This window comes from Python bivittatus, unplaced genomic scaffold (assembly GCF_059951505.1).
Source record: "Python bivittatus isolate LINGU-HERP-01145 unplaced genomic scaffold, Pbiv_v1 ctg000690_np1212, whole genome shotgun sequence".
Classification (NCBI taxonomy): Eukaryota; Metazoa; Chordata; class Lepidosauria; order Squamata; family Pythonidae; genus Python; species Python bivittatus.
Window position 1 is genome coordinate 5,432,196 of NW_028277096.1, and position 26,037 is coordinate 5,458,232.

General features: G+C 43.2%; 2 protein-coding genes across 11 annotated transcripts; one reads left to right on the top strand and one right to left on the bottom strand.

Moving 5' to 3' along the window:
- The first annotated feature begins 224 nt into the window (after positions 1–224).
- On the top strand, positions 225–17,633 carry KHK (ketohexokinase). 3 transcript variants are annotated; one of them, XM_007426474.3, is made up of 8 exons: positions 225–588; positions 1,045–1,161; positions 6,153–6,287; positions 13,978–14,050; positions 15,030–15,176; positions 15,702–15,790; positions 16,884–17,041; positions 17,301–17,633. In XM_007426474.3, the coding sequence occupies exons 1-8, from the start codon at positions 497–499 to the stop codon at positions 17,384–17,386; spliced, it is 897 nt and encodes a 298-aa protein (XP_007426536.1). In that variant the 5' UTR covers positions 225–496; the 3' UTR covers positions 17,387–17,633. The 3 variants fall into 3 exon arrangements, with proteins under 3 accessions (XP_007426536.1, XP_007426535.1, XP_007426537.1); XM_007426473.3 differs by lacking the exon at positions 6,153–6,287 and adding an exon at positions 5,951–6,085 and having other exon boundaries at positions 231–588; XM_007426475.3 differs by lacking the exon at positions 6,153–6,287 and having other exon boundaries at positions 232–588.
- Positions 17,634–18,164: 531 nt separating this feature from the next.
- On the bottom strand, positions 18,165–24,795 carry CGREF1 (cell growth regulator with EF-hand domain 1). 8 transcript variants are annotated; one of them, XM_088152169.1, is made up of 6 exons: positions 24,674–24,795; positions 23,604–23,747; positions 23,360–23,431; positions 22,393–22,463; positions 20,008–20,132; positions 18,165–19,651 (listed from the first exon to the last, which is right to left on the bottom strand). In XM_088152169.1, exons 2-6 carry the CDS (start codon positions 23,678–23,680, stop codon positions 19,289–19,291), a joined length of 708 nt encoding a protein of 235 aa, XP_088008295.1. In that variant the 5' UTR covers positions 23,681–23,747; positions 24,674–24,795; the 3' UTR covers positions 18,165–19,288. The 8 variants fall into 8 exon arrangements, with proteins under 8 accessions (XP_088008295.1, XP_025021349.1, XP_088008293.1 ...); XM_025165581.2 differs by having other exon boundaries at positions 23,604–23,727; positions 24,674–24,775; XM_088152167.1 differs by having other exon boundaries at positions 23,604–23,766; positions 24,674–24,730.
- Between the last annotated feature and the right edge of the window lie 1,242 nt (positions 24,796–26,037).

Consider the following 26,037-nt stretch of genomic DNA (forward strand, 5'->3'; position numbering starts at 1 on the left):
TTAATTCGGTAATTCGGTAGTATGTTGTGTGAAAGCAAGCTTTTCATTTGCGGACGGGGCGGCCCTTGCGAGCTTCCTTCCGAAGAGCAGTTCTAGACACGTCACGGTAGGCAGGTACGGCTCAGGCCGGCCTTACTTCATCCGCCCGCAGTTAAGCAATGCTATAACCGAGCTCCGAGCTCCGGGGATGAGGAGGGTGGGTGGCACCGGAGGGGGCGCCCGCTAGATTGGCAGCCGTACTTCCTGGGGTGAAGGGGGAGAGACCGTAAAAACCGGGGGAAAACACTTCAATCCAAAGGGTAGGATTGATTTGCATAGCGTGGAGGGAGCCAATCGGAACCGGCTGTGATGCGCGTCTGCCAATGGCGGTGCGACTGCTTGGCGCGAGCGGAGACACCCGCTGAACCGGGGTGAGATCAGCAGGAGGAAAGAGCGGCCGAGCCCCGGCTGGGACCAGCGTAGTGACAGGCGCCGAGGAGGACGCCCACTACGACCGATGGAGGAGAAGCGCATTTTGTGCGTCGGCCTTGTGTGCCTGGACATAATCAGCGTGGTGGACAGTTATCCGGAGGAGGACTCGGACACTAGGTACAGCCGCTGCCCCGCTGGGCAAAGGAGAAAGGCCCAGCGATGAGGCACGGCTGGGTGCAGACCGCGGAGGAGAGGAGCGCCGGCTTTCGCTCCGCTCGCACCAGCCCGTTTCCGTGCGTGTCGTGGGAGGAGAGCTTTCTGCTCTGTCCGGCTCCGTGTTCCAAAGCCCTGATGAGCAGGAGCCGGCTCGTACTTGGGGGATTTCGAGCCTCGGTTCCCCCGGCCGGGGCTCGGAGCACTCTGGCGCGCGGAACCGGTTCCCGGGGGGTGGAGGTGCTGCCCTTGCGTCCCGAAGCAGCCTTTCTGTCCCTTCCATGGTCTGGGGCCCCTTCCGAAGAGGACCGAAATAAGTGCAAAGCCCCGAAGCGCTGCGGCTCAGTCCGGTCCCTTGGCTGCCGAGAGGGCCTGTCAGAGCGGGACGCTGAGGCTGCTGCTGGCTGTGCTTCTTTCCAGGTGTTTGTCGCAGCGCTGGCAGCGCGGAGGGAACGCCTCCAACACCTGCACCGTTCTGGCCCTGCTGGGGGCCCCCTGCGCTTTTATGGGCTCGCTGGCTCCCGGTCACGCTGCAGAGTAAGTGCCAGCCGAACTTCGGGATGGGATCGGGAGCTGCCCTGCCCCGACAGAAGGGGAAGGGGAGAGCTGCGTGTCTCCACTCCACGAAAAACGTACTGACTTTATGTATTTGTATCCCCCCCCCCCTTACTACCTACAGCGTACAAAATGCTTCTCCTTCTCAGTGTCCCGTCTTACCTGTTCTGCAGTTATTGTTTTTTAATTTTTATTTTTTTGTCCACCGGTGCAGCCTCTTGCCTGGAGTTGAGAAGGGTGTACTGGATTTGCACCATAGATGAAACCAGCTCAGTTAAAGATCTACTGACTGTATGTTCACAACATGCGAAGCTTTGTGGGCTATTTTATGGCTTAATGTTTTTGTGTGTGTGTGAGCCTAGTCATTTAGTTTACAGTTCAAGGTATTGTGCAAATCAAGATAATTGGATTAATTCAGTACACAAACTATGCATGATGTGCAAATCTAACCGTGCTGTTATTTAGTTGTGACGTGTAAGGAATGAGACCCCCAATATATGTTCTGTTATGAAGTGACCGTAAGGTTCACTCCCACAACAGCAGAGTTCATTCAGCATGTTAAACCAAGTAAGATAAAGACCTGGGACTGCATTCACATATGTATTAAGGTTAACTACTATAAAAGCTTGTTTTGTATGGCTCAGCAAGTTGTGTGAACCCAGCCCATTTAGTTAATGGTTCAATGTATTGCTGGTACAACCCTGAAAATGAGTTAATTCAATGATCCAAGTTAAGTGTCTTCTGGTATTTCAAATACAGTTCAAATCAGGCTGCAGGGGATTTGTTTCAATGTGATGGTGGACTTCGTTTCTTTCTGGCTCTAACCATTCTCCAAAGATCTCCCTGATTTTTGTCTCTATTTGCCTTTGTTCTCTCATTTAACCTTGTTTCTCTTCCTAGCTGGGAGGTTCCAAGCCATGTCCTTGGAATGAAAGTCTGTCACGTGCTGGTGATAATCAGATGATGAACATGTCAAACTTGGCATGAGATTCAAACACAGATGCCAGGCACAATTCTTGTTTCTACCTCTGCTTTTAGAAGAACTTATCTTCATTAATATTTTTCTATTTTTTAGAAAAGAATTGTTTCTTTTAAAATAATTTCAACAAGGAATCTTGTGACACCTTAAAGACTAACTAATCATATTATTTTATGCCCAATGAATAACACAGTCTTGTGAAACTCTTCAAGTTAATAATAGAGTAATCCTATGCATGCCTACTCAGAGAAAGAGTAATTAGCTCTTATTCCTAAATATGCATGATTAAGAGTACAGCAAAGAAATGCAGTATAACAGAAGCTTCTGTGAACTAGATTCCACTTCACTGCATGTATGAATCATTATCCTCAATTAGCCAATCTTTGTGAGGTGTACATAGAACAAATAGAAACTAGAGAGTGAACAGTCAATGAAAGGCAAAACGTATGGGCTGATAACTTAATTAAAGCTTAAATTACATGTGATACAAACACAATGACCATTCAGTTTGGCAGTAATTGGCGATTACACAGAATTATTCTAGCATTGCTAAGTTAATTAACACTTGTGGTGGGACAGAAACTGTTGGAAGAACAGAGACAACAGTTAATTAACTAAGCGATACTAGCATGATTGTCTTATCACTGGCACCCACACTTAAGAAATGGTCATTATATTTCTCTGTGTGTCTATGTATGTGTGCGTGTGTGCATGTTTAGGTAAGTAAATGGTCACAAACTATTAATTTAATTGCCCTTTGACCTTATAGTTTATATTGCACTAAACTTTCCATCCAGGTATGTGAGGGACGTGGAACTTGCAATCCCAAGTTTTCATGTGGTCCCTATGTCTCATTTTTGTGGCCCTCAGAGTTGACTCCAACCATGATTGCTGAAACTGATGACACATTTTCCTACCTTTTTTAGGTGGGAAACATGTGGAAACCATAACATAAGCCCTAAAAAGGTACTTCACAAGTAAGAACCAAAGGAAAGCCTCCCAAACACACCCCAAATTTACTTACCTACTTACTTAAGTGTTTATTCAATTTAGGCGCTGACCCCAAACCAACTCTGGTCAGCTTGCAATATAGCAAACCAAAATAAAAATACAATACAGAATAAATAGACAAGATTGAGTCAGCTGCTTAATCCAAAACATATACAGAAAACAGATGCAACAAGGAGATCCACCCTAACCCAAGGTGCGATGGCCTATCCAACTTGCATTTCTAAGGACCACAAAATTGATAGATGTGTCCCTTGGCTCACTGTTGAGATGTGCAGGTGGCTCTCATCCATAGTCTCATCGTCTGCAGTTTTGCATATCTGGTTGGAAAGCTTAGATCAGACCTCATTATCTGCAGTAATGAGTTTCACATTTTAGGAAGGGTTTTGATGTATTTTGCACAGGTGCAAAATGATAGGGTTTTGCACATGGTAAAATACATTTGTCATTATCTTGTTACCCATTGACTCATTAGCCACAGTGGTTCAGCTGTAACAGAAACCTACAAACAATGAGGGCCACTTTTATAGACTTAAACTCCCAGAATCCAGCCAACATGGTCATTCTGGGAGATGAAGTCCATACTTCTGGAGGATGTCAAGACTGGGGAAGGCTGCACTACACAGTATAGTATGTACATACATTGTAGTGGAACATGCACCCAAAACAATTGGATCAGATGCAAATGATTATTTTATTCATTACAATGAGTCACTGGGCAGATCTCTGTTCCATGAGTATTGCAATCTAAATATATACAAAGACACAATGGAGGAAGGTAGAAGTGGAGGGAGAGTGTGCAAGTATAATAATTTCAAATGTTGCGCCTTAGTTATAAAAGAGAATCACAATAAAGGAAATACTTTGGGATATAGGTAGCCCATGGAAGCTCTGGGGTGTATCTCACCATAGGTCCTGCTTCTTGCCATAGATTACCCTAAGACTCAAAAGGTTGCCCACCCCAATAGTTCGATATAAGAATCACAAAGGGGAAGTAATCCAGAGTCTTTCCAGAAAAGGAGTGTGAAGAGGGAATCTGACAAGAACAGCAAACATTGTGAGATATTCTGGGAAGCAGAATAAAGGGGCAAAGGGGCAGCAAAGAAATAAGAGAGATGTTCTGGGGCAAATAAGACCTTCAGATGGCTGAGTACACAGGATTGGTAGAGATCACAGAGAGGGAGGAACTATGGAAATAAAAATACAGAGAGATAAAGAGAAGCAAGCCCATTGAAAGATTAGAAGGTAAGGGGAAGACATTTATTCAGGAACTTGTTCAGACCAAAAGCCAGTGAGGGAATTCAAGGAGTGGCTTTTAATAGATGAAAAATCTTGGCAAAGGGGGTCCTGGCTAGACAAGAAGGAATGAAAATCCCAGGATAATTTGATTTTAACCCAAGAAAGCTGCTACTATAAAATGTGTTTGTATGTAACACTTACAACATATTAACAGGGCAATCCAAAGCATGTTTATTGCCAAGTATGCACTGGAACACAGTTTGCTGATTTCAATTAAGTTACTTTTAGCTGTTGTAAAAACTGCTGAGAAATTTAGAACATCCCGTTAAGATAGTACTTTTTAATTTTGTCTATTAATAATCATAATATTAAATCAGTTCCTAGCTTTCCAAAACAATATTTTTTCATAGCTGATTTGAGAAGGCAACCAAACCATGATGTCTCACTGAATGGCTACAGAGCCGTCAGCCCTGAATCTCAGTGCTTCATCCTAGTTCTCTCACATGAATCAATCACATCTTTATTACAGTCATAGGCCAGCATACATCCTTTTACATGATTTCCAAAACATGCCAAAATTGGGTTGATGTGTAGTCATCTTATTTCAGTTATGGAGCCTAGTTTTAATATCAGGGCTCACTTTGCCCAGTTAGAAAGAAATCAACAAAAATAAATACAGGAGATTGTCTTGATATGTACTGAATGGACTGGAGCTGTTGAGAGTGCAATTTCAGATGAAGAGTCTAACAGAAATGGATGGGCTGCTGAATGGTTACTAACAATTGGATTAAGAGACAGACTGACTTTCAGATGAAAAGGTAATGGAGGTGGCTCTTGTTCAAAGCAATTAACCTGAGGTAATTTATGGCCATATTCACACAACATGCTTTATCTGGGTACTGAATTAATCTCCTTTTTGGTTCACATAATGCATTGAAACATAAACCGATGACACAGATGAGTTCATCCCACATGCTAAGCCACAAAATAACTAATCAAAATAGTCACAAAGCAAACTTGGCATGTTAAGCAAACGTATCTGCTAGGTCCTGAAGTGAACTGGTGAAACAAGTTGGTGAGCATAGCCTGTGTAAAATCAAATATTAAGATATCTTCAAGCTCTAAATTTATGATCTTTGGCTTTCAAGAAACAGACTTTTATGGAACTGATTTGAGGCAGATCAAGTACCATTCTGTTCCCATCCTTCTGGTTATTACAGTAAAAGTCCTGTCTGTTGACTTCTGGGCAGCATATGCTGCAGTGCGCAGAGCTCTGGGGCAAATGTAATGAGACTTTTTTGATGAGTACTAAGCACAGAGGGCATCAGAGCCCTCAGCTTCCAAAATGCAGAGTTCATTTTTATCTGCTTTCTTCAGACAGTTACCTCCCTCTGTCCTCACAGCTTCTAGCACATTGACAACCCTTGCCAAGCAGCAGTAACGGCCCTGCTGTCTAGAAGAGCAGCTCTGGAGCATCTGCCTTCTGTTCCTCCATTCAGAGAATCTCACCCCCCAAGAAGATGCTCATGTTTTCTGCCCTCCCAGCTTCGTCCGTGATGATTTCCAACGCTATGAGGTGGATCTCACCCATGTGGCTTTGCATCTGGCATGCAGCTTGCCTATTTCAGTGGTGATCAGCAACTCAGCCGCAGGCACCCGCACAATCCTGCACGCTGCTAGGTGCGTAGGTCGAGCATTTCTCACAGTGAATTCTAATTTTTTTTCTCTCCTCTTCCCTGGACCCAAGCTTCATCTTGTCTGATTTCCAGCGCCGCAAGGTGGAAGTTGCCCACTTGGTCTGGCAAAGCCAGGGGGAGACACCGTGTGCCTGCTGCCTCATCAACTGTCACAATGGTTCTCGGACAGTCACTCTTTATGACACGTAAGGCCTAGCCCACTTTGGCTCTGCTGCCTCCAACCCTCCCTCTTCTGCCAATGGGTGGCACGAAAGGACTCTCTGCAGCCCAGTAGAGGCCAGGTGGCCTTGACTGCTCTGTGGAAGGTGGGGATTGGCCTGCTACAGCAACTGTCTTTGTCTTTTCATGCAGACATTGCAAAGGATATAACTGGGACCATTAAACCATATTAAATGGTATAATAGACCCTTCTTAGCTTCCCATTTTAGCTGCCTGAATACACAGTGGAGAAGCAGGCTCATAAAATTTCATCCTGTTTGTTTCAGCATATGGTTCAAACCTGTCTAGATGTTTTTCATTCTTTCTCTTCTAAACTGCTCCTCCTCACCCTTCATCCAAGTCATTAATAAAAATGATAAAGGCCTCAGGAAATAGCTGTGTGGCATTCCACTTGATACTACTCTCCAAGCTGTTGTGGAGCTATTTATAAGTACTATTGGGATGCATTCACTGGGTCAATAGCTGCATCATCTAGCCCATATTTTACCATTTTATTAATGAGGATATCATGAGATTTGATTGAATGCTTTGCTGAGGTCAAGATATATTATGTCCATGGCATTCCCTAGATCTATTAAGCTAGTAATTCTGTGGGAAAAGGTTAAGCTTGTTTATGACAAGCCCATGCTGGCTGCTATTAATTCTTGCATTCCTATCTAAGTGTTCATAAACATGATGTTTAAAATCTGCTTGAAGATCTTGCCCAGTATAGAGAATGGGAAGTATGGAATGAGAAATATGAAAAAGGATGTTTGGTAGAATGAACAAGGCTGTTGATGAGAAATAGATGCATATAAGAGAAAGGTTGCTCAAAAATTAGAATGAGAGTAAGATGTTGTATAATGTGTATAGAGAGAAAAGGTAATCACAAAGAATATAGTTAAAGAGAACAAGGAACAGTTACGATGAAAAGAGGCAAAGAAGATGTTAAGCAATTTGGATAGAAATAAAAATTGTTTATTTGGATGAAGAGAGCTAAACAAGGACCTTCCAACAATGTGAGTGGTTATGAAATTAAAAATAAAAGTGATAAAATGATTTGGAATGAAAATGAAATTAGGAGAATTCTGAAAGGAGTATTTTGGAGAGTTGTGTGAGATGCTATAAATGTTAATGTCCAAGAACATATCAATGATAAGGAAGTAATAAATCCTGTGAGAATGTTGGAAAATAATAAGACTTGTGTAGCTGTAGATATTGTAACTGTTTTGCCTATGGAGTGATTGTAGTTTATTTAATGTGTTGAAAGACTACTACTGAGCCTGAAGTTGGGAAGTATGCTGTTAAGTATGCTATATAAAGGGAAAGGTAACAAGAGTGAGCAATGCAAAGCTACAAGTGTATTCGTATGCTAAGTGCCTGGTAAGTGTCTGGTAGAATTCTGACTGAAAGGATATGAGAAGTGACAAGCAGCATAATTTCAGAAATGCAATGCTGGACAAAGGATGTGCAAACCAGATTTTTCCTCTTCAGTAGATCATTGAGAGAAGTATGTTTGAGAGGGTTTATTGTATTATATGTTTCTTGATACATGATAAAAGGAATAGGATTGCATTATAGAATTTTGTGCAAAGATGGAATTTTGTGCAAAGTCGATTACTGAATGCAATGAGATGGAAATAAAATATACATGAGAATAAATGTTTAGAGAACAGTCAACTTTGAGCAGAGACTAAGATAGGGGTAAGATAGGATGTGTGATGTTCCTTTAGTTATTTAATATAAGAATTGATAAGTGTATAATTAGGAAAGCTTGTGGTAAAGTTAGAGGTGTGTTGGTTGGGAATATAAAAGTACATATACTTTTTTTGCAGATAACATGTTGTTAGCTGAGAAACCAAATTATTTGTAGCAAATATTAGATTGTATGATGCACCAAGCAATATGGATCTGAAAATTAATGTTAAAAAAAACAAGGTAGTTGTGTTTGACACGAAAATTGATTGAACAGCTATGAATTATACATAAATGGTGAAGAACTAGAGCAAGTAGATGAATTTGAGTAATTTCATACAATGTTTACTAAAGACACAGAAAACTGGATGGATAAATATTTAAGACATGCAACATGTTGGTAGAAAGGTAGTGTGTAGTATGTGGTCTATTGTGAGGAAAGATTTGTATCTTGAAAGGAGCAAAAATGGCTATGTGCAAGTTGAAGGCTGTTGGAACTGGGTACTTTGGAAGATGCTGTATACGTATATGTGAATTGAACACACAAGTGAATGACTGCAGTAGTATGAAATAAGTGTATGTAGTTTGGTTGCATAGAATTAATGAGGATCAAATTGCAAAACAAACGTATGAAGAAAGAGTGAATGGGCCAGGGGGAAGGGGAAGAGAGAAATACCTGTTGGATGGAGTTGATGAGATCTTGAGAAAAGAGAGGGGTGAGAAGTTAAAATAACAACAGGCACTGTATGAAATAGTGTATGAAATCCTCTCCAACCAAGGATGGAGAGGTCTGGAGAGATATTGTGAATGGTGTTGGTGTAAACTAGATTTAGTTATAATTCCTTTTATTTTATTAATATCATGCCTTTAACAGCTTTGCCTTACTATTTCTTACTTCTTTTCTAAGCTCTGTATAATGTTGCTTACCACAAAAGGGAATAGCCTGGTGGGTATGTATGCATGTATGTTTTCTTCCTTCTCATCTATTACTAATTATTATTTGCTAATATTATGAATCTCATAATTATTTGATAGCCAAAGGGATATAAATTATAAAACACTTTGTACTTTCAAAGTGCATATAGATTAATTATCATGCTGGTTATCAAATATGAGTAACTTGACTTTTTTGCCTAGCAAGACTTTAACACCTGCACAATATTCACACATCACTTAATCAGATCACTGAATCAACCCATTTTCAGCCCATGGATTGACACAATGCATTTACCATAAACTAACCAAATGTGGTAGATTTGCACAATACGCTAAGCCATTAAAGAATCATACCAAAGTTAATGCTAGCCAGTGCTAAATCCAGTCACTTGTTCTTTATCTGACCTGGTTAAGCACATTGTGTGAATGTTTGTGAGGAGAAATTGCTTTGCATGTAGTAAGCAGTGGGCCACTGCATAAACTTTTCTTTGTTCAATAGCTTGTAGTTATCAACCCCATCGGTTCATCATTGATTCCATTTTACAGATTGGAGTCCCTGAAGCTGAGAGAAATGGTTATCACCTAATAAATAGCCTGGCTGAGTAACCAAGAAATCCAGGGTCATATTGAATTACTCACCTTTCACTATTATTTTGAAGCCATAGAGTCAGCTCCCTCAAGTTGAGCTCCTAATTTACTTTGGCAACAGTATGACAGTGGTTTCTCATTGCTTTCTTCCAGGACGTTTTTTTTCCAGACTAGCTTACACTTATGGGATTTCTTGGTCAACTTGAAACCCAACCTGCCTTGTTTTTTTAAAATCAGCCAAGATAACAGGAAAATAAGAAAAATATCTTAAAACTACCCTCCATCAGAGATTCAACAACAATTGTTCATTTAGAGTCCCCTCACTAAGTTCAGAGCAGAACCACATCAAAGTGACCATAGCTTTGTTAAGAAATAGAATATCCAGTTCTTGGTTCCTTGAACTACATTTGTTCAGTCGTTAAGTCGTGTCCGACTCTTCGTGACCCCATGAACCATATTGCGCCAGGCCTTCCTGTCCTTCACTGCCTCCCTGAGTTTGTTCAGTTTCATGCTCATTGCTTCAGTGATGCTATCTAACCATCTCATCCTCTGCTGTCCTCTTCTCCTTTTGCCTTCAATCTTTCCCAGCATCAGGGTCTTTTCCAAAGAGTCCTCTCTTCGCATTAGGTGACCAAAGTATCTGAGCTTGAGCTTCATTATCGATCCTTCCAATGAGCAATCAGGGTTGATTTCCTTTAAGATTGACTGGTTTGACCTCCTAGCAGTCCAGGGGACTCTTAAGAGTCTTCTCCAGCACCACAGTTCAAAGGCCTCAATTCTTCGGCGCTCAGCCTTCTTGATGGTCCAGCTCTCACAGCCATACATTACTACTGGAAAAACCATAGCTTTGACTATGCAGATCTTTGTCGGCAAGGTGACGTCTCTGCTTTTTAATATGCTATCTAGGTTTGCCATAGCTTTCCTCCCAAGGAGCAAGCGTCTTTTAATTTCATGGCTGCAGTCTCTGTCTGCGGTGATCTTGGAGCCCAAATAAATGAAGTCTGTTACTGCTTCCATTTCTACCCCTTCTATTTGCCAGGAATTGATGGGTCCAGATGCCATGATCTTAGTTTTTTTAATGTTGAGTTTCAAGCCAGCTTTCGCACTCTCCTCCTTCACCCTCATCAAGAGGCTCTTTAGTTCTTCTTCACTTTCTGCCATTAGGGTGGTATCGTCTGCATATCTGAGGTTATTGAACTAAATAGCAATTCATATTCTTGTTCCAGTTTATTGGGGGGGGAAAGGTTGCTTGAGCAGGTCAAAATGGGACTTACAATGCTTCTTCAGTTCCTTCAGAGGTGCCACCCAATGGGAGAGGAATAAAAGCATCCATGCATGAGTTATTAAAATCCTATTTATTATTAATTCTTGGTCAATTGCTAACTTAGTCCAGATTGCTGCCAATCATCACTGCCAATGATAATTCTTGACTGCCCTTCCTGAATATGATTGTGTCATCTTGTGACCTTCCCAATCCCAATGAAGCCTTTTGGCTCACAGAATGAGAGATTCAAGTGTGACTCCCACCAGCCCACAGCAGGAAAGAACCTGGGCTTTTGGCAACAGCAGGTGAGAAGCGGGCTGGGCACAGCTAAACAAATCAGCCCTGTAGGGATACAGGAATCAACTATCCCTGCACGCTGGGTCTGCACAACTACAAAAGCAAAACAAATGAAATATCCAGAGGTAACCCATCCAAGTTTGTATCTTTATAAGTACAACTATCTGGTCTTTATCTGACCAAGTTAAGTGTGTTTGGTGCCCACAGCCAGTGTCTGTGCATATGTGTATATTCTCCCTCCAGAGATTAGGATGGCCCGGACACTGTTGGCTTTTTGTAAAGCCCTAAAGACCTGGTTCTATGCCTGGGCTTGGGGACCCAAGTGTGTGAAGGGTCCATCTCCTGGATGCACTAGCGACTGTTGGTTGTGATATCTTCCTGCTGTGTATCTTAATTTTTATATTTGTGATGGGAATTTAATTTATTTTAAGATTGTTCACTGCCCAGAGTCACTTGCTGAGATGGGCGGCCATACAACTTGAATAAATAAAATAAAATAAAATAAAATATGTGCAAAAGTTTGTGTGACACCCCTTGCCTTTCACTTTTCTCATGTGGTGGGAAATGTGCAGCTTTCCATCTCTCATTACCAGTAGAATGTCAAGGCCTGGTTAATAATTTGGAGGACATGCAGAAGCCCCAAGCTTGCCATCTTCCTGAATGGTGGTTCTTGTGGCCTTTGATCAAAGCACAAGTTCTGTGTCTCCTAGGCTGGTGGGTTAATCATTAAAACTGGTCTCATTTCAGGTAAAGTGAATCCATACAAATGAAGACTGAGAATTAAATGTTAACTGTTTCCATGCTGAATATCTCCAGTTGAAGCTACTGAGTATGACCTAGTGCAAAGACAATGTTTTCAGTGTGAGGGAGTTATGAAGTAAAAAAGAACAAGTTGGGAATGGAGGATCAGACTCAGTTCTAGTCAAACATCCTTTCCCCACCAGAATAATCTAAGGCAGTGTTTCTCAACCTTGGCAACTTTAAGATGTATGGACTTCAACTCCCAGAATTCCCCAGCCAGCATGCTGGCTGGGGAATTCTAGGAGTTGAAGTCCACATGTCTTAAAGTCGCCAAGGTTGAGAAACACTGGCCTAAGGAAAGGAGGGGAGAGTCCTGGACAGTCCACAGAAGCAGAACAAGGATAGCCAGACCAATCCCACTCTTGCTGAATGGCCCTACTAGGGCTGAATATGCAATTATTACAGACTTAGCAAGCAGTCAAGATTAGCTTTTTTTTCTCATATGTTTATCTTGTCTTTTTTTAAACACTGTAGAGATTGATGGCCATCACTGTTTTCTATGCTAATGCGTTTTACAGTTTAAGTATGTACACTGTCTGGTTTCTCTGTTCTCAGTACATTACAATTAACTTCAATGGATGGCCCCCAATTCAGTTTATTATCACAGAACCCAAGCAAGAGCTTGGCATATTATAGCTTATTATGCTTCAGTTGGATGCCTTAGGTACAGCTTTTCATTTCTAAGGTAAATACATTCCATGCCAATTGTAATGGTGCATCTACCAAGAGGTTTTTTTCAAATAACCTTTTTGTTAAATTTGGGGGAAAGGAGTAAAGTTATAGAGGCATTCTTACATGGGATAGCTGCTTAGAGATATACAACCTAAAGCCATTGGATGTATAGATCAAAGCCAGTACTTTGGAATTGCTCCCATTAGGAAAAGGAATATAAAATCAGTTTATTCGACCAAGGATAAAATGGGACATGTTGCTTTTCTGGCTGGTTCTTTTTGCATTTGTAGATATCTAAACTGGAACAAAAATGTAGCACACTGGATTTGTTTATACTTAATGCTTAATGAAAGAACTTATACTTACACTTATACTTAATGAAAGAACTTATGCTTAAGTTCGTTCCTTTATTGTTATTTTATGTATCTTAATTTCATAGTACTCAAATTGGCTTTGTATTTAATTGTCTTTTTACTTAAAGTAAGGAAGTTTGATCTTGTTTTCTTTAAAGGAGAAACTGTTTCTCTTGTTATGCTACATTTCAGTCATTTGTGGATTTGCTTATAGTTTAGAGTTGAGATATGGAATGTTTATCAGAATTGGATAAGTTGTTATTTAGGAAAATGTTGTGTATTGGAGCTTGTCTTTTGTAAAGAAGAAATGGTCTCTTTTTGTTATGTTAAATCTCTCTTTTATTTTGTTTATATTGGGACATTGGGACCATTTTATGCCCTTTAAATGGGATTTTGTTTTAGCTAAGAGTGGAGATGTGGAATATTGGATTTTATATATGTTAACTAATGTTAATATTTTAGAGCTCTGTTTGGACTTTTTGCTGAGAATTGGATGGGAGAAAAGGTTACTTATTTGATTTGAGAGATGGGATGGGATGAAGAGTTGTATATCGGCTAAATAAGAAGAGGTGAAATCATTATGGAATTGTTTACACATGATGAGGGTGGGAAGTCGCTTTTGGGGGGGAGGGGTTTTGTTTTGTTACAACTTTTTCTTCTTTTTTCCTTTGTATTCTTTTATTGTTCTATCTAAAACTCTTAATTGGAAAAAAAAAGGAATTGCTCCCAGTAGGAGGTGAAATTAACTTTAAGCTTGCAAAATCAGTTCTGCATATAATTGAACCACCATATTCAGAGGTAGTATGTTTATTCATTGGAAGCTTGGGACAAGCAATAAGGAACCCTGCTTGGATTGGCTAGATTATCTGGATTGGTGCTAAGAAAACAGTATGCTACAGCGGGTAGAGCATTTTGAGCTTAAGAAGTCAACAGGTATTTGGTTTCCTGTCTTAGTTAGTTGTAAGGATGTATGTACTTGCTTACATTGGTTTAAGATGGAAGGGAAGCCATTGTGTTGCATTCATTAGACTCTTGTCTTCCTATCCCTACTTTCCATTCTCCCATTTGCAGCAATCTGCCAGATGTGACAGCTGCTGATTTTGAACAAGTTGACCTGTCTCAATACAAGTGGATCCATTGGGAGGTGAGACCTTGTCAGGGACAGGGGTTGGTCTCAATATTGTTTACGTGGTGAGGTGATGGTGGTAGGACTTACTACCCTTCCACAATATGTGGGCACCTTTTGGCACATAGACAGATGATGTTTCATGGCAGTGAATTGTCAGTAGCAGTTTGAATTGTGCCATCCTCCCTGAGTAGCTGTCTGTGGTTGGCTTGCTCTGCTTCTTTACTTGGGCCAGTCTTCCACTCTTCCCTCCTACTCCCTTTGCTTTTTATCATCTACATGTGATTTTTTAATAGTACCTTTGAATGTAAATTTGAGTAAGATGTATCAATATAAAATGGAGAATAATCATAACTAAAATCAAAATACCCAGTAAAGTCAAAGTCAATCAATAAACAATAAAGCAAGGAAAAGCAGGAACTGGGGCTGTGTTCATGTATAGTTTTAACAAATTCATTTATCCAATATTCTGCACTTGGTTAGAATTAAACCATAAGTTAACCAAACAGAATGAGTTTGCACATGATAATTTATAAAATTGTTCTGTAAATTATCATGTAGGAACCTACCCTATTGGTTAGTTTATGGTTCAGTGCATTGTGTGAACCCAGAAAATAGGTTAATGCAGTAACCACATTAAGTATTTTATGTTAATATAGCCTATTATCAAAAACTAGAACCTTGAAATGAACCTGGCAATAGGCTGAACTGTTAATGCAAAACTGTCAAAATACATACCAACTGTGCCTGTTCACTGTTGAGAAAGACAGTATTCCGTACTAGCTGGAGTTTCTTGGATCATCAGACACACCGCAGTCCACTAGTCCAAACGATAAGTGATAGTGGCTGGGTCTCTGTTTTGAGTAGCAGGTACAAATGGGCCAACCACTAAAACTGATGGAGGCATCTAGGGTTACAGAGGCTATCAACAATTCCAAGAATAACATCAAGTCCAGAAATCTCAGCTTGTCCTCCTAACAGTAATATTTTCTCTCAGGGAAGAAATGCTTCGGAGCAGGTGAAAATGCTGCAACGAGTGGAAAAGTATAACCAAGCCTGCCCACCATCTGAGCGAGTGACCACCTCTGTGGAGGTGGAAAAGACGAGGCCAGAACTGTACCAGCTATTTTGCTACGGAGATGTGGTAGGGGGTCAAGAATGAAGGGTTGATATAGGTGGGAAGCATGGCATGTCAAGAAAGAAACCACAATGATGAAGAGCAACCTGCCCCTTAGTTAAGAACCTCACGTAGGATTAGACATGAGAGATTTTGCTTCTTCCTTCTCCTTCTCCCCCCCCCTCCTCTTCCTCCTCCTTCAGTGGCTACTGAAGATGTGCTTGCATCCCCCGTACAATTGCCAAGGATTCCAAGTTCACTTTCTGAATCAATAGTAGCTGTTTGAATCACTCATTTCCAGAGAACTTTTTCTGCAGATGGATCTTGTGTGCACACAGGAGTAAACAGCAATACTCTTAGGGGATTTCTACAGCTGTCAAGTGAAAATCTCTGACAACCTGGCCAGAATACACCTCCCACCCCCATGCTCTTGAGAGTCACAATCATTCTCTTCATAAACAGCACTCTGAGGCACTGTCTGTCCACCCAGAGATGCTACATAATAAGGCCCGAACAAAAAGTGGTGACTTTGTTGTGGTTCTCTTCCTCCAGGTCTTTGTCAGCAAAGATGTGGCCAAGACGTTTGGGTTCTACTCAGCTCCTGAGGCTGTGAAGGGGCTCTACGGGCGTTTGAAGCCAGGGTAGGAGGGAACCAAAACATGAAGAAGGGGACAAGCCTGAGTCCTTCACCAGTTGTTGGGAGTGGTGTGAAATAGAATAGCAGAATGAGGAGAATCTCAGAGACAAAAGTGGGAGCACTTTAGAAGGCATCTACACCAACTTCAGCAATTGTAAAAAGCCTCAGAGCCCAAATCACAACAGTCATTTTATGCTTTGGGGAGAATGCTCCTCTTTTCCAGCAGCTTTAGAGATATTTCCTAACAGTTAAGCTCAGACTGGATTCACACACTGACTGTGCTAAACCATGTATAACTGTGCCTTGTTGAATAAATTGCAATAGGCTGGGTTCAACCAGAACTGTACTGATCATAGCTGATTAGGTTGGTGCTACAAGCTGATATGCCAAAACCAAATTAAATGCTTGTTGTGTGTGATATACAACCCAGGGTATTATCTTTTGCAGCAGCTTTAGTTAGCAATCCTCTTAATACTTTTAATACTTCATTGACTGGATTTATATCATTTATGTATCTAGTGTTCCCTTATGGCCTATCTTCAATCTTTCTTCCTGTTTAGGCCAAAACAGGCTGAATTGCCCAAACCTCCCTTTTGAGAGCTGAAAGGAAAGCCCAGGCAGGGGAATAGTTCAGCTTTTTGCCTGGATACATGTTGGGATGTGTGAGGACAATCAGCAAAGTCAGCCTCCCCAACTATATGGCAAAGTCTCTGGCAGCTGCTCAGCCTCCTTCAGCAGCTTTGCTGTTGATGTCCCAAACAGCTGGGGTAGAGAACGTTTTGTGTAGAAGTGATGGGGAGGGAGGAATCTGTTAGTGCTGGCCAGTGCTTTGGATTCAGTCCCCCCAAGATGCTGTGAAGCAGGCAGGTGTGCAAATGTACCACCTCTCTGCAACACCTGAGAGCGGCTGCACCCTTTCTTGGGGCCATACAGTTTTGGATGTTGCAGACAAGGGGTATATTCATGCTTCTGCATGCTTGTGTAATGCTTTGGATTCATTCATTTGAAGAATGAATCCAAAGCACTACACAATTTTAGTTTTGTATTCTCTCCACTCACCCCATAGCCATCCACCTACCTTGTTGGTCCCTTTCTAGAGCCACCTTGATCTGTGCTTGGGCTGAGTACGGAGCTGACGCAATGGGACCCGATGGGCTGCTGGTGCATTCAAATGCATTCTCCCCTGAAACTGTGGTGGACACTCTGGGGGCTGGAGACACATTCAATGCTGCTGTGATCCTGGCTCTAAGCAGGGGTGAGTTCTAGGTGCTTCTCCTCACTCTTCTGTAGATACAGCACAAATGGCATAACCCTTTAAGATTGCTTCTGTGTCTTGCACAGAATACTGTACTTTTAAGTTGCACAAGAAACCACTGCCTAATAGCATCAGGAAGCAGATCTGAATGGTGAGGAAACTCCTTGCCACCTTCTTCCAGTCTGCTGTGCTCTAAAGGAGAACAGCAATTATGCTCATCTGCCCTAAAGCTAAACTGGTTTCCCATTTTCTGTGGCAGGAAGAACACTTTCTGCAGCATTAACCTATGGATGCCAGGTGGCAGGCCGGAAGTGTGGGGTTCACGGCTATGATGGGATCGTGTGAGCAACATGATGAAAGCTGTACCTGCTGGATTTCACTGGACCATGGACTAATACTACATTTCCCATGGCAGTGCTCCACTTGCTGGTGGCACTGGCACTGCCTGCAGGTGGGAAGGCATGTCAGGCTGCCTGCCCTACATGCCACATGCAATCTGGCTGAGCTGGCTCAGATGCTCCTGACTCTTGCCAGGAGGGAAGGAGGCTTCACTGTATAATCATGAAAAGATCAATAAAATAATTGAAGCTGCTGATTGCTCCTGCTTCGTTATGCAAGGAATTCCAGCCAAGGGATGTGTGTGTATGCCTGGAAGGGGAGGGACTGGCTTTGCCTCAGCCAGCCAGATCCAGAAGCAACGAGAGGAGAGAGGACATGGAATTAAGATGCCGCTGATGCACGTGTTGTTATTCAGTATGCCAAAGTTGGGAGCGGTTTAAAAGGGGTTCAGTGAAGTAGCAGAGAAAATGGGAATACTAACCCACACCACCCAACAATGGCCAGAACACCCCTTTCCACTACTGAACCTACTTCTGCTCCTCCTAAAGACATGCGAGGAAGAATACAGAACAAACAGCCAGTTGCCCAGTTGATTAACCTGATGTGACAGTCCTTGGCATCTTGAAGGCTTCCTCTTTGCCAGATGCCTGTTTAGCAGCTCCCCTACCCTGTAAGGAAAATTCCACTTTGCCTTGCCTTGTAAGCTACTAAGATTCCTTGTAATTCGTTGCTCTTCCTTTATGGTCCAGAAACACATTGAGTTTGAAGACGATTTATTGGCAGATTTGGAGAAGCAGAAGTACAGAAGCATAGGCATCTCTGGCTGTTTCCCCAAGCATTTGGGCTAGGAGGTTAGGTGAGCTCTGTTGTTGCTGATGCGTTTTCTTTTGTGGTTGGGCTTTACTGGTTTAACCTTGGGTGTCATGGGTTATGTTGTGGTTTTTGTTTTAATCTCTGTATGCCATCCAGAGTCGCTTTTTTGAGATGGGTGGCCATATACATTATGTAAATTAAATAAATAAATAAATAAAATCCCATGGCAACGGATACAAGTGATGCCTTCTATAGTGTACTGTAGGCTTTTCCCCAAAGAAACCTGTTGAGAGAGTGACCAGAATGGTCATTTGACATGCACAGAACGATCCTTGGCCAGAGTGGGAAATTATAGTGGTGAGTGCTGTCCTGTCCCTCTCTGCGACAGCTCCTTACTTGAGGAGGGCAGAGTGAGAGACCCTAAAGCAGTGTTGTCCAAACTTGGCCACTTTAAAATGAGTGGACTTCAACTCCCAGAATTCCCCAGCCAGCATGGCTGGCTGGGGAATTCTGGGAGTTGAAGTCCACTCATCTTAAAGTAGCCAAGTTTGGACAACACTGCCCTAAAGAAGCTCTTGTCTCTCTGCTCTCTATTACCTCAAGGTGGCTGGAGCCTGCTCTGTAAAGAGAGAGATTATTCAGGAGGACAACCTCTTGGGACAGGTCTTCCAGCTTAGGGAGAGATTTCTACCCAGGTAGCATCACCTCCTGGAAAGGCAGTGGTCCTCTGTGCTGGGGATGGTGGGAAGAGATTTCCATGTTTAGATGGTGCACTGAGGAAAAGTGGAGCCCTTGTGGTATGAGATCTTTTTAGTGGCTTTTGTTTCTCAAGTTTTGAATGGGATAGACTTGGGGAATGTATCCCTTGAAGGCTGGAAAAGGGATCTCTATCGACAACAGGGTGCAGAGCTGACTGAACAGGAGTCCTATTCTGTGTTGCTTTGATAAAGAGAAGACTTGGAAAGCCAGAATAGATTGCACAGAAGGAAAATGCTGGGAAAGGGGTGATTATCTGCATTCCATTTCTGAAATTGACCTGGAGGCCTCCAGTTCTCATTTCTTGGCCAATCACCTAGGGTATGTACAGGGTGTATTTCAGTCTCCTGGAGCAGAAGGAATCTCTTCCCCTTGTTGATCTGGGTCTCCTGCTGTTTCCTGGTCAAGCCCTCCCCTGTGCTTTTGCGGGCTCAACAAGAAGTCCTCCATCACTTCTTGCTCCTGAACTGCTGCAGCTAGGGAGCCTCCAGTGTTTTGTTGGTCAGAAGGACCTGGGAAGCCAATGGCTTGTTCATTTGGCTTAGGAAGTGCCCACAGGACTGTGCCATCTTCTTCACTGGGGGCAATAAGGAAGCCTGGGTTCTCTCCCTGCCGGGGAGGAAGAAATAACTCTGAGGGCTCCAATAGTCCATCCCAGTTGAAGTCCTGAGTCTCCAAGATACTGTCCACCATTGGCACTACCTGAGAGGAGAATAACAGAGGGAGTCAAGGCAGCCTTCCAATTATCAACACAAGCTTACAATAAGGAACAATGTAACTGGCATCTTCTACAGACAGAAGAAAGATAAGAAGAGCTGAGCTGGATCAGGCCAATTCTAGTTTAGCATCCTTTCTCTACCATGGCCAACAAGATACTTTTAGAATAGAACAAGTTTACATTACTTGGAGCTTATTATCTACTGAGAAAAGGGATTCAAGTAGGGTTCAACCAGACAAGGAGAGAGGGCAGCTATAGGCAGAGTCTCTGGCTAGTGTATTACTCAAGTGTTGGCAAAGGTGCCAATCTTACCTGAGACTGAGGAATAAAATGTGCCTACCAAGTCTGGTGCAGGCTGCCCTTTCGCCTGTTGGGACACCAGCTCACTCAGCAGCCTCATGAATTCCAGACCATCCAAGCGCCCGCTTTTGTCGTAGTCATGAAGAGCAAAGAGAAGCAAGAGTGCTAGAAAGAATGGGAATGGAGAAGGAATGCACAGTGAACTATAGAACAGCAGAGGCCAACACTGCTCAGAGTGGAAGCTACTGATGGGAACTGTTCTCCATTGTACCAGGGTGCAGGATGTGGAATAATGGATTAAGTTAGAGCAAGGTAGATGTCAGCTCTTCGCAGCAGACCAGACTAGGAAAACAAAGTTATGATTACTAATACTACTTTTACCAGAGGGTTATAGTAACAGAATCTTGCAAGTCTGAACGGGCCTTCCCCCTCCCTGCCTTTATCTACACGAGAACTAGGAAGGATCAATTCTGAGATGTTTTCTCAAATTACATTTCTGCTGTGGACTCAAATTTCTTTTATCTGACTGTTGTCTTGGTTGTGGCTCTTCATCCTGTTCTTCAAGGTTATTCTCACAGCCCATTGCACCAGACTCCAAGTGAATGTTAGCAAAAGCTTCTTAATACTGTAGTAAGAGCATATTGACAGTGGAACCAATTCAATAGAGATGTGGGGGGGGGGATTCTTCTGTGAGATTGGACAGCCATCTGTCAAGAATGCTTTCATTTGGATTCCTGCAGGAGCTGGGGGGTTGGATTCCATGATCTCTGAGACCTTCCAACTCAATAATTCTATGAATGCTGATGTTTTTCTTAAACACAATATTCCCACCAAACTTCACCTTTCTTGATCACTTGGGAGTGGGGGGGAGGGCTATGGAATCTACAGTTTCCTCTCCCACAGTGAAACCCCAGATTGCTAGCTTCTCATTCTTGACAGTACATGCTGGCCCAGGTTTGGCTCATTTTCTGTTGGTCCCTGCCATGGCTTAAAAAAATCAAAGATAAGATCACTGCATTTTTGGTTTCTTATGAATCCAAGCATGGGGTCTAAAGGTATTTTCTGAAGCTAAGCAAGGTTAGCCTGGCTAGTTCATGAGTGGGAATTCATGCCTGAAAATATTCCATGCCTGCCTGCCTGCCTATGCTTCACTTGTATAATAGGAGAAAGGCAGGCTGTAAACATCACAAGCATCAATTTCCAAATTTAGCATAACAGAACGAATCCATCCTGCTTATATCCATATCAGCACCAGCAGCAGAAGCAAACCTATATTCCATTACGAGAACACTTCATTTTGTCAATGTCCAGCAGCAGCTTTAACTGCCTGAGAGGAAGCCACGTACTTCTGTACTGAGCTTGCTGAATTCTAGTGATCCTGCACATTCTCTGCCACGGACAACCTGTGCCAGCATAGCTGGCTGCATGTCTAACATTTCTGAGCCAGCGGTACATTTGCAAAGAGACCCCGGGTGGGGGAGATTGATTTAGAGTGTTCTGGTTTTATTTGGGAGAACAAGGGTAGGAAAGAGAGTTCTAAGAACCCTGAACCGTCTCCAGTACACTGCAAATCATTTAAAGGAGAAAAACAAAACTGAAATCCTCCCCTTCTGTCTTGAGAAGCACAGAGGAAAGGGTAGAAACCCAGCACAACTCCACTCATCTAACAGTATAAGGCAAGCTGGGGATTTATTTTAGGCCCCAGATTTACTACATAATAATAGGCTTTGCATCAGCTGGTTCAGCCTGACCACAAGATTAAAAAGTGAAAGCAAAATAGCAGAGATGGCCACATTGGATCAGGCAACATCTCATACTACAGCATAAGAAACAATCATCTTTTTATCGTCTATCAAGGCCAGGCTGGTTGTGATCAAAAAGGTAATTTTCAAAGGGAAACAGTGATTGATTGTCCTTTGCATTTTAATGAAATCTGAAGGGTTAACTTCCAAATAGGCTGAAAAATGACTGCTGATTCAAAAAAAGCTCTGTCTTTCAGCAGAGTAATTTCCATTGATAGAGAAGCAGCACCTTCTTTGCAGCCAAGCCATCTGATTTCAAAAGGAGATGTTTTCTCTTTGGTGAAAGATATCCAGGCAGCTTACATAATTTGTTTTGCTTTCTTTATTTGCTCTCTCGGTCTGTTAAAATCAGCTGTTATGGGCTCAGAACTTATGTTGTTTTTCTTATATATTGCTGTTGTTTTCTCAGAAAATCCTGTATAATTTGTTTGCTGGAACATCTCTTCCAACCTCAAACAGAACTATAGAACTAGGGGAGCTCTTGCATGGCTGGGATATCCCTGAACCTTCTTTTTTGAATGTGTGCTTAAAACTAGGGTCCTGTTTCCTAAAGCAAGAAGCTGCCAGCTGCCAGCTGCCCTCACCTTGCCCTCTCAGCATGCATGAGGTAGTGAAGTTCTTACCCTGTTCCCTTGTCATGGCAGCAGCATCCCTGTCCACATGCCCGATGTTCTCCAGGTAGTCTTGGAGCACCCTAGAACAGACCAAGTTATAGCTCTGTCATGTTGCCACGATGGAGCAAGACATAGCACAGATACAAGGTTGACCAACTTGGAAAGGGCAAGATCAAAACAACCATTGCCACAGAGAATGTCGTAGCTGTCAGAATAGGTGGGTGGGAAGATGGGCAGACGAAATCATTTGGGCCTCCAGTCCTTTTTGTTGGATCCCCAGACTCAATGGTGTGGAGAGGGCACTCTTCAAACGTTCAGATAAGTGCCAACATACTAAATCAGTGTTGTCCAAACTTGGCCACTTTAAGATGAGTGGACTTCAACTCCCAGAATTCCCCAGCCAACACTGGCTGGGGAATTCTGGGAGTTGAAGTCCACTCATCTTAAAGTGGCCAAGTTTGGACAACACTGTACTAAATCCTAAATCTGAAGGAACCAAATACAGTTGCTGTATTCATATCACATGCTATGCTCAAAGAAATAAATTATGTGTTCCCACCTAATATCTAAGATGATGGTTTAGTCCCTACAACTTGCTGAACTATAAGCTACCAAGTTCCATCTTAGCCTAGGCTAGTGAGTAATTTAAATCCAACTAGTATATGCTGATTGATTATGAATATTAACATAGGCTGGTAGGCCAAGGCCTATGCAAACCAGCTCTAAAAAGCCCCCAGGTTCAGCTGAAATACACACATTACCTGAATGGGGAGATGGAATCTTTCCCTGTTATTTTTGGAGAGAAAGTGGGAAGGAAGCTATCCTGGGATGGATTGTGACAAAAAGACAAACAGCCAACCTTCATCCAGCTACAGAACCAACAAATTTCAGACCCCTTAGACCTCAGCCTTTCATCTGTGGCAAAAGGGTTGAATTTTGGGGGTGGGGGCACACTTGCTGGGTGACAAGTACTCACTTTAGAGAATCTTGGCCTGGGTGCAGAGGATTCAGGATGGGTTGATCCATGGAATTGGGGGGGATCTCAGGCCTAAAAGACACGGGGCAGGCACAAAGAAGTTTAACCACTTCACCATATGCTCCTCTGCTGTACAGAAAATGGGTTGCAGACCCATTCTCAGCTCTGATGACTCCTTTAGGAGACAGTTTCCTGCTCACTTCTGTGGTCACAGACACCCTCATCCCTTTCAACTGGGTGGTACCTGCCACTGCTGTTCTTTGGTGCTGCCCAGCTGGCTGGCACAATGAAGAACCAAACTGCTAGAAGTAGCCCCTTCATTCTGGTCCTGGTGGGCAGGGGGGAGGCACTTCACGTCCTGCAGATCACTGGGGGTAGAAATATCTCTCTGGAACAAACACCATTATCTGCAGTGAGAGATGCATATGGTGCTACAGGCACACCAAGGTTCCCTTTGCACACGGTGGGCTAGCAAAAGCAACCAGAGGGAGGCAGAGAAGACGGACCGAATCATGAGCTGCCCATCAGAAGAAAAGAAGCTGGTCTGGTCAGATTTGCTACCAAGTACAGGTATGCTGCCTTCAAGAACAAGCAGCCTAAAATTCACACCCATAACTGTTTCTACTAACCTGAGTCAAGCAGGGAGTTAATACAATACTTTATTCTTCCTTCCCACGCATAGTTCTACTTTCCAATCCACCTCACCCCTTTCCTGCTGCTCCCACACATTACCTGTCAGAAGATGGGGTGCAGTGGCAGTGTGGGTTCTAGCATGTCCTTTACTACATTCAGCTGCAGCTAAGGGGAATTACATTTCTCGGTAGGTCCCCTCCCATCATTCACTGCAAATAGAAAATTAGCCCACCAGAGAGACACATTCCAGGAGCCCACCATTTGCTCCCTGGATTTCTACTGGCTGGTCAACATTTTGCTTTAAAATAGATAGAATGGTTAACAAGCATCTCTGACCTGTCGATGGATGTGGCACAGTCTTCCCTATCTTTTCCCACTGCTAGTGCTCCAGCTGCAGGGAACGGAGCCAGCGTGGAAAAGCCTAGTGCCCAAGAGCTCTTGCCTCCATTCCTGCCCTCAGGGACTTGGGGCTGGAGAGTCTGGCGGCGCCGTCCTCCCTCCCCCTCTCCGTTGCACACCCATTCTGCAGGGCAGCCCTCACCCTCTGCGGGGCAGGGCGTGGCACAGCAGCAGGGAGCAGCGCTGTTGCGCACGGATCTCCTCCAGTTACGGATTCTCCTCGCAGCCCGGATCCGCGCGTTGGGGTTTGCGCGGGTGGCGGCTGGGGGCGTAGAGACAGACCTTCTCTCTTTCTTCTCCTGGCGCAGTCGCGTCGCAGTGCCGGTTGGTGCCCATCGGCCGCAGTCTCGGGGCCACGTGGCGGAAAGGCGGGTGCTGGCAGACACATCCATTCCCGCCTCTCGCCCCCTTCCGAGTCCTGGCGCTCCTCTAGGACAGGTTAACTTAGCTGCTCCCCGCGCTCTTTGCCCGCCGGACACCGGCGCCCGGGGGAGGGGGATGATCTGCGAAGCGCTGAGCCGGGAACCCCAAAAGGAATCCCTCTTCCCAAAGGGCCCTCAGAAGGATCTCGTCGTGATTCCTGGACGGGGGAAGGAGAAAAGTGCGGGTAGTGTCTTCTTTCCCACTCCACAGAGCTCCTGAGAGCATCACTCCGGGTTACGCCTGCCCTACAGAACGAGCATGGCTAAGATTTCGTTTTGCAGTTCCTCTCCCACGGAAGATTCCACCCTCTGCTTTTGAGCTGAAGGAGCCGTGGCGTGGGTGAAATTAAGAAAGGAAGTTTCATTTCTGAGTAATTGTGCTGTTCGGGGGGGAGGGCTGGCTCATGTTCAAGACACCCACATTCAAAGCCACTTACACACTTCAAAATATTTTTTTAAGAAGTCTACAGAGGACCTGTTCTGCTTCTTCCTATTCCTTCATTTCCAGATCCACTGGAAAACTGAAGTTGTTGGATGAAGCTATAGCTTAGGTTTGCATTACATTCCATGACAAACTTTTAAAGTGCTAGAAAGAAGAAATGGGGAGGAAGAGAAACTGGAACATGGAGCATCCAGGGATGGAGGAAGTGGGCATGTTACTCATGCCCTGGACCCTTACAGAATTGTGGCCATTACCCTGTTGTCATTTCTCAGAGTTCCTCTTATTTGCAGCTATTTTGCAAGCCAACAACTATCTGGCAGCTCAGATTCAATAAAAAGATACCTACCAGTCTACTTCAAATCCCTCCTGGTGATTTCATGGACTATCTATGGGGCTTTCTTGACAACATTATAAAGTGGTTTGCTGTTGCTTTTTTTTCCTTTCCCTTCTCAGTTTAGCCTGTAACCCTGGGATTCCTTAGAAGTTCTCCTGTTAAAAGGCTACCTCATCCCATCCTGCTTAACTTTTAAGGTGACCCAAAGTTTGTGATGTGCTGCCATCTAGCTACATAGTAGGTAGCTGTGTTACTTTCCTAATTAGTTCTTTTTTTCCCTAAAAAAACACAATTGGCCAGATGTAAATAACAGAATGTTTAAACACTTTAAACTTAAATAACAATTTGAGTTTTAATGTTTTTTTACAGCTAAGTTCAAATTGTAAGGCATATGTATTGGCATTTTTCTAATTCTACTCTCATTTATTTTATTTCGCTGAAAGGAATT

What these genes read in the sequence shown, in the direction of transcription:
- KHK (XM_007426474.3), top strand. Translation starts at nt 497, where the DNA reads ATGGAGGAGAAGCGCATTTTGTGCGTCGGCCTTGTGTGCCTGGACATA. An exon ending in GCTCCCGGTCACGCTGCAGA is followed by an intron (nt 1,162 to 6,152) that starts GTAAGTGCCAGC and finishes CCTGGACCCAAG; the next exon opens with CTTCATCTTGTCTGATTTCC. An exon ending in ACAGTCACTCTTTATGACAC is followed by an intron (nt 6,288 to 13,977) that starts GTAAGGCCTAGC and finishes TCCCATTTGCAG; the next exon opens with CAATCTGCCAGATGTGACAG.
- CGREF1 (XM_088152169.1), bottom strand. Translation starts at nt 23,680, where the DNA reads ATGAAGGGGCTACTTCTAGCAGTTTGGTTCTTCATTGTGCCAGCCAGC. An exon ending in CCAGGCCAAGATTCTCTAAA is followed by an intron (nt 22,464 to 23,359) that starts GTGAGTACTTGT and finishes GGTCTGTTCTAG; the next exon opens with GGTGCTCCAAGACTACCTGG. An exon ending in TGCCATGACAAGGGAACAGG is followed by an intron (nt 20,133 to 22,392) that starts GTAAGAACTTCA and finishes CATTCTTTCTAG; the next exon opens with CACTCTTGCTTCTCTTTGCT.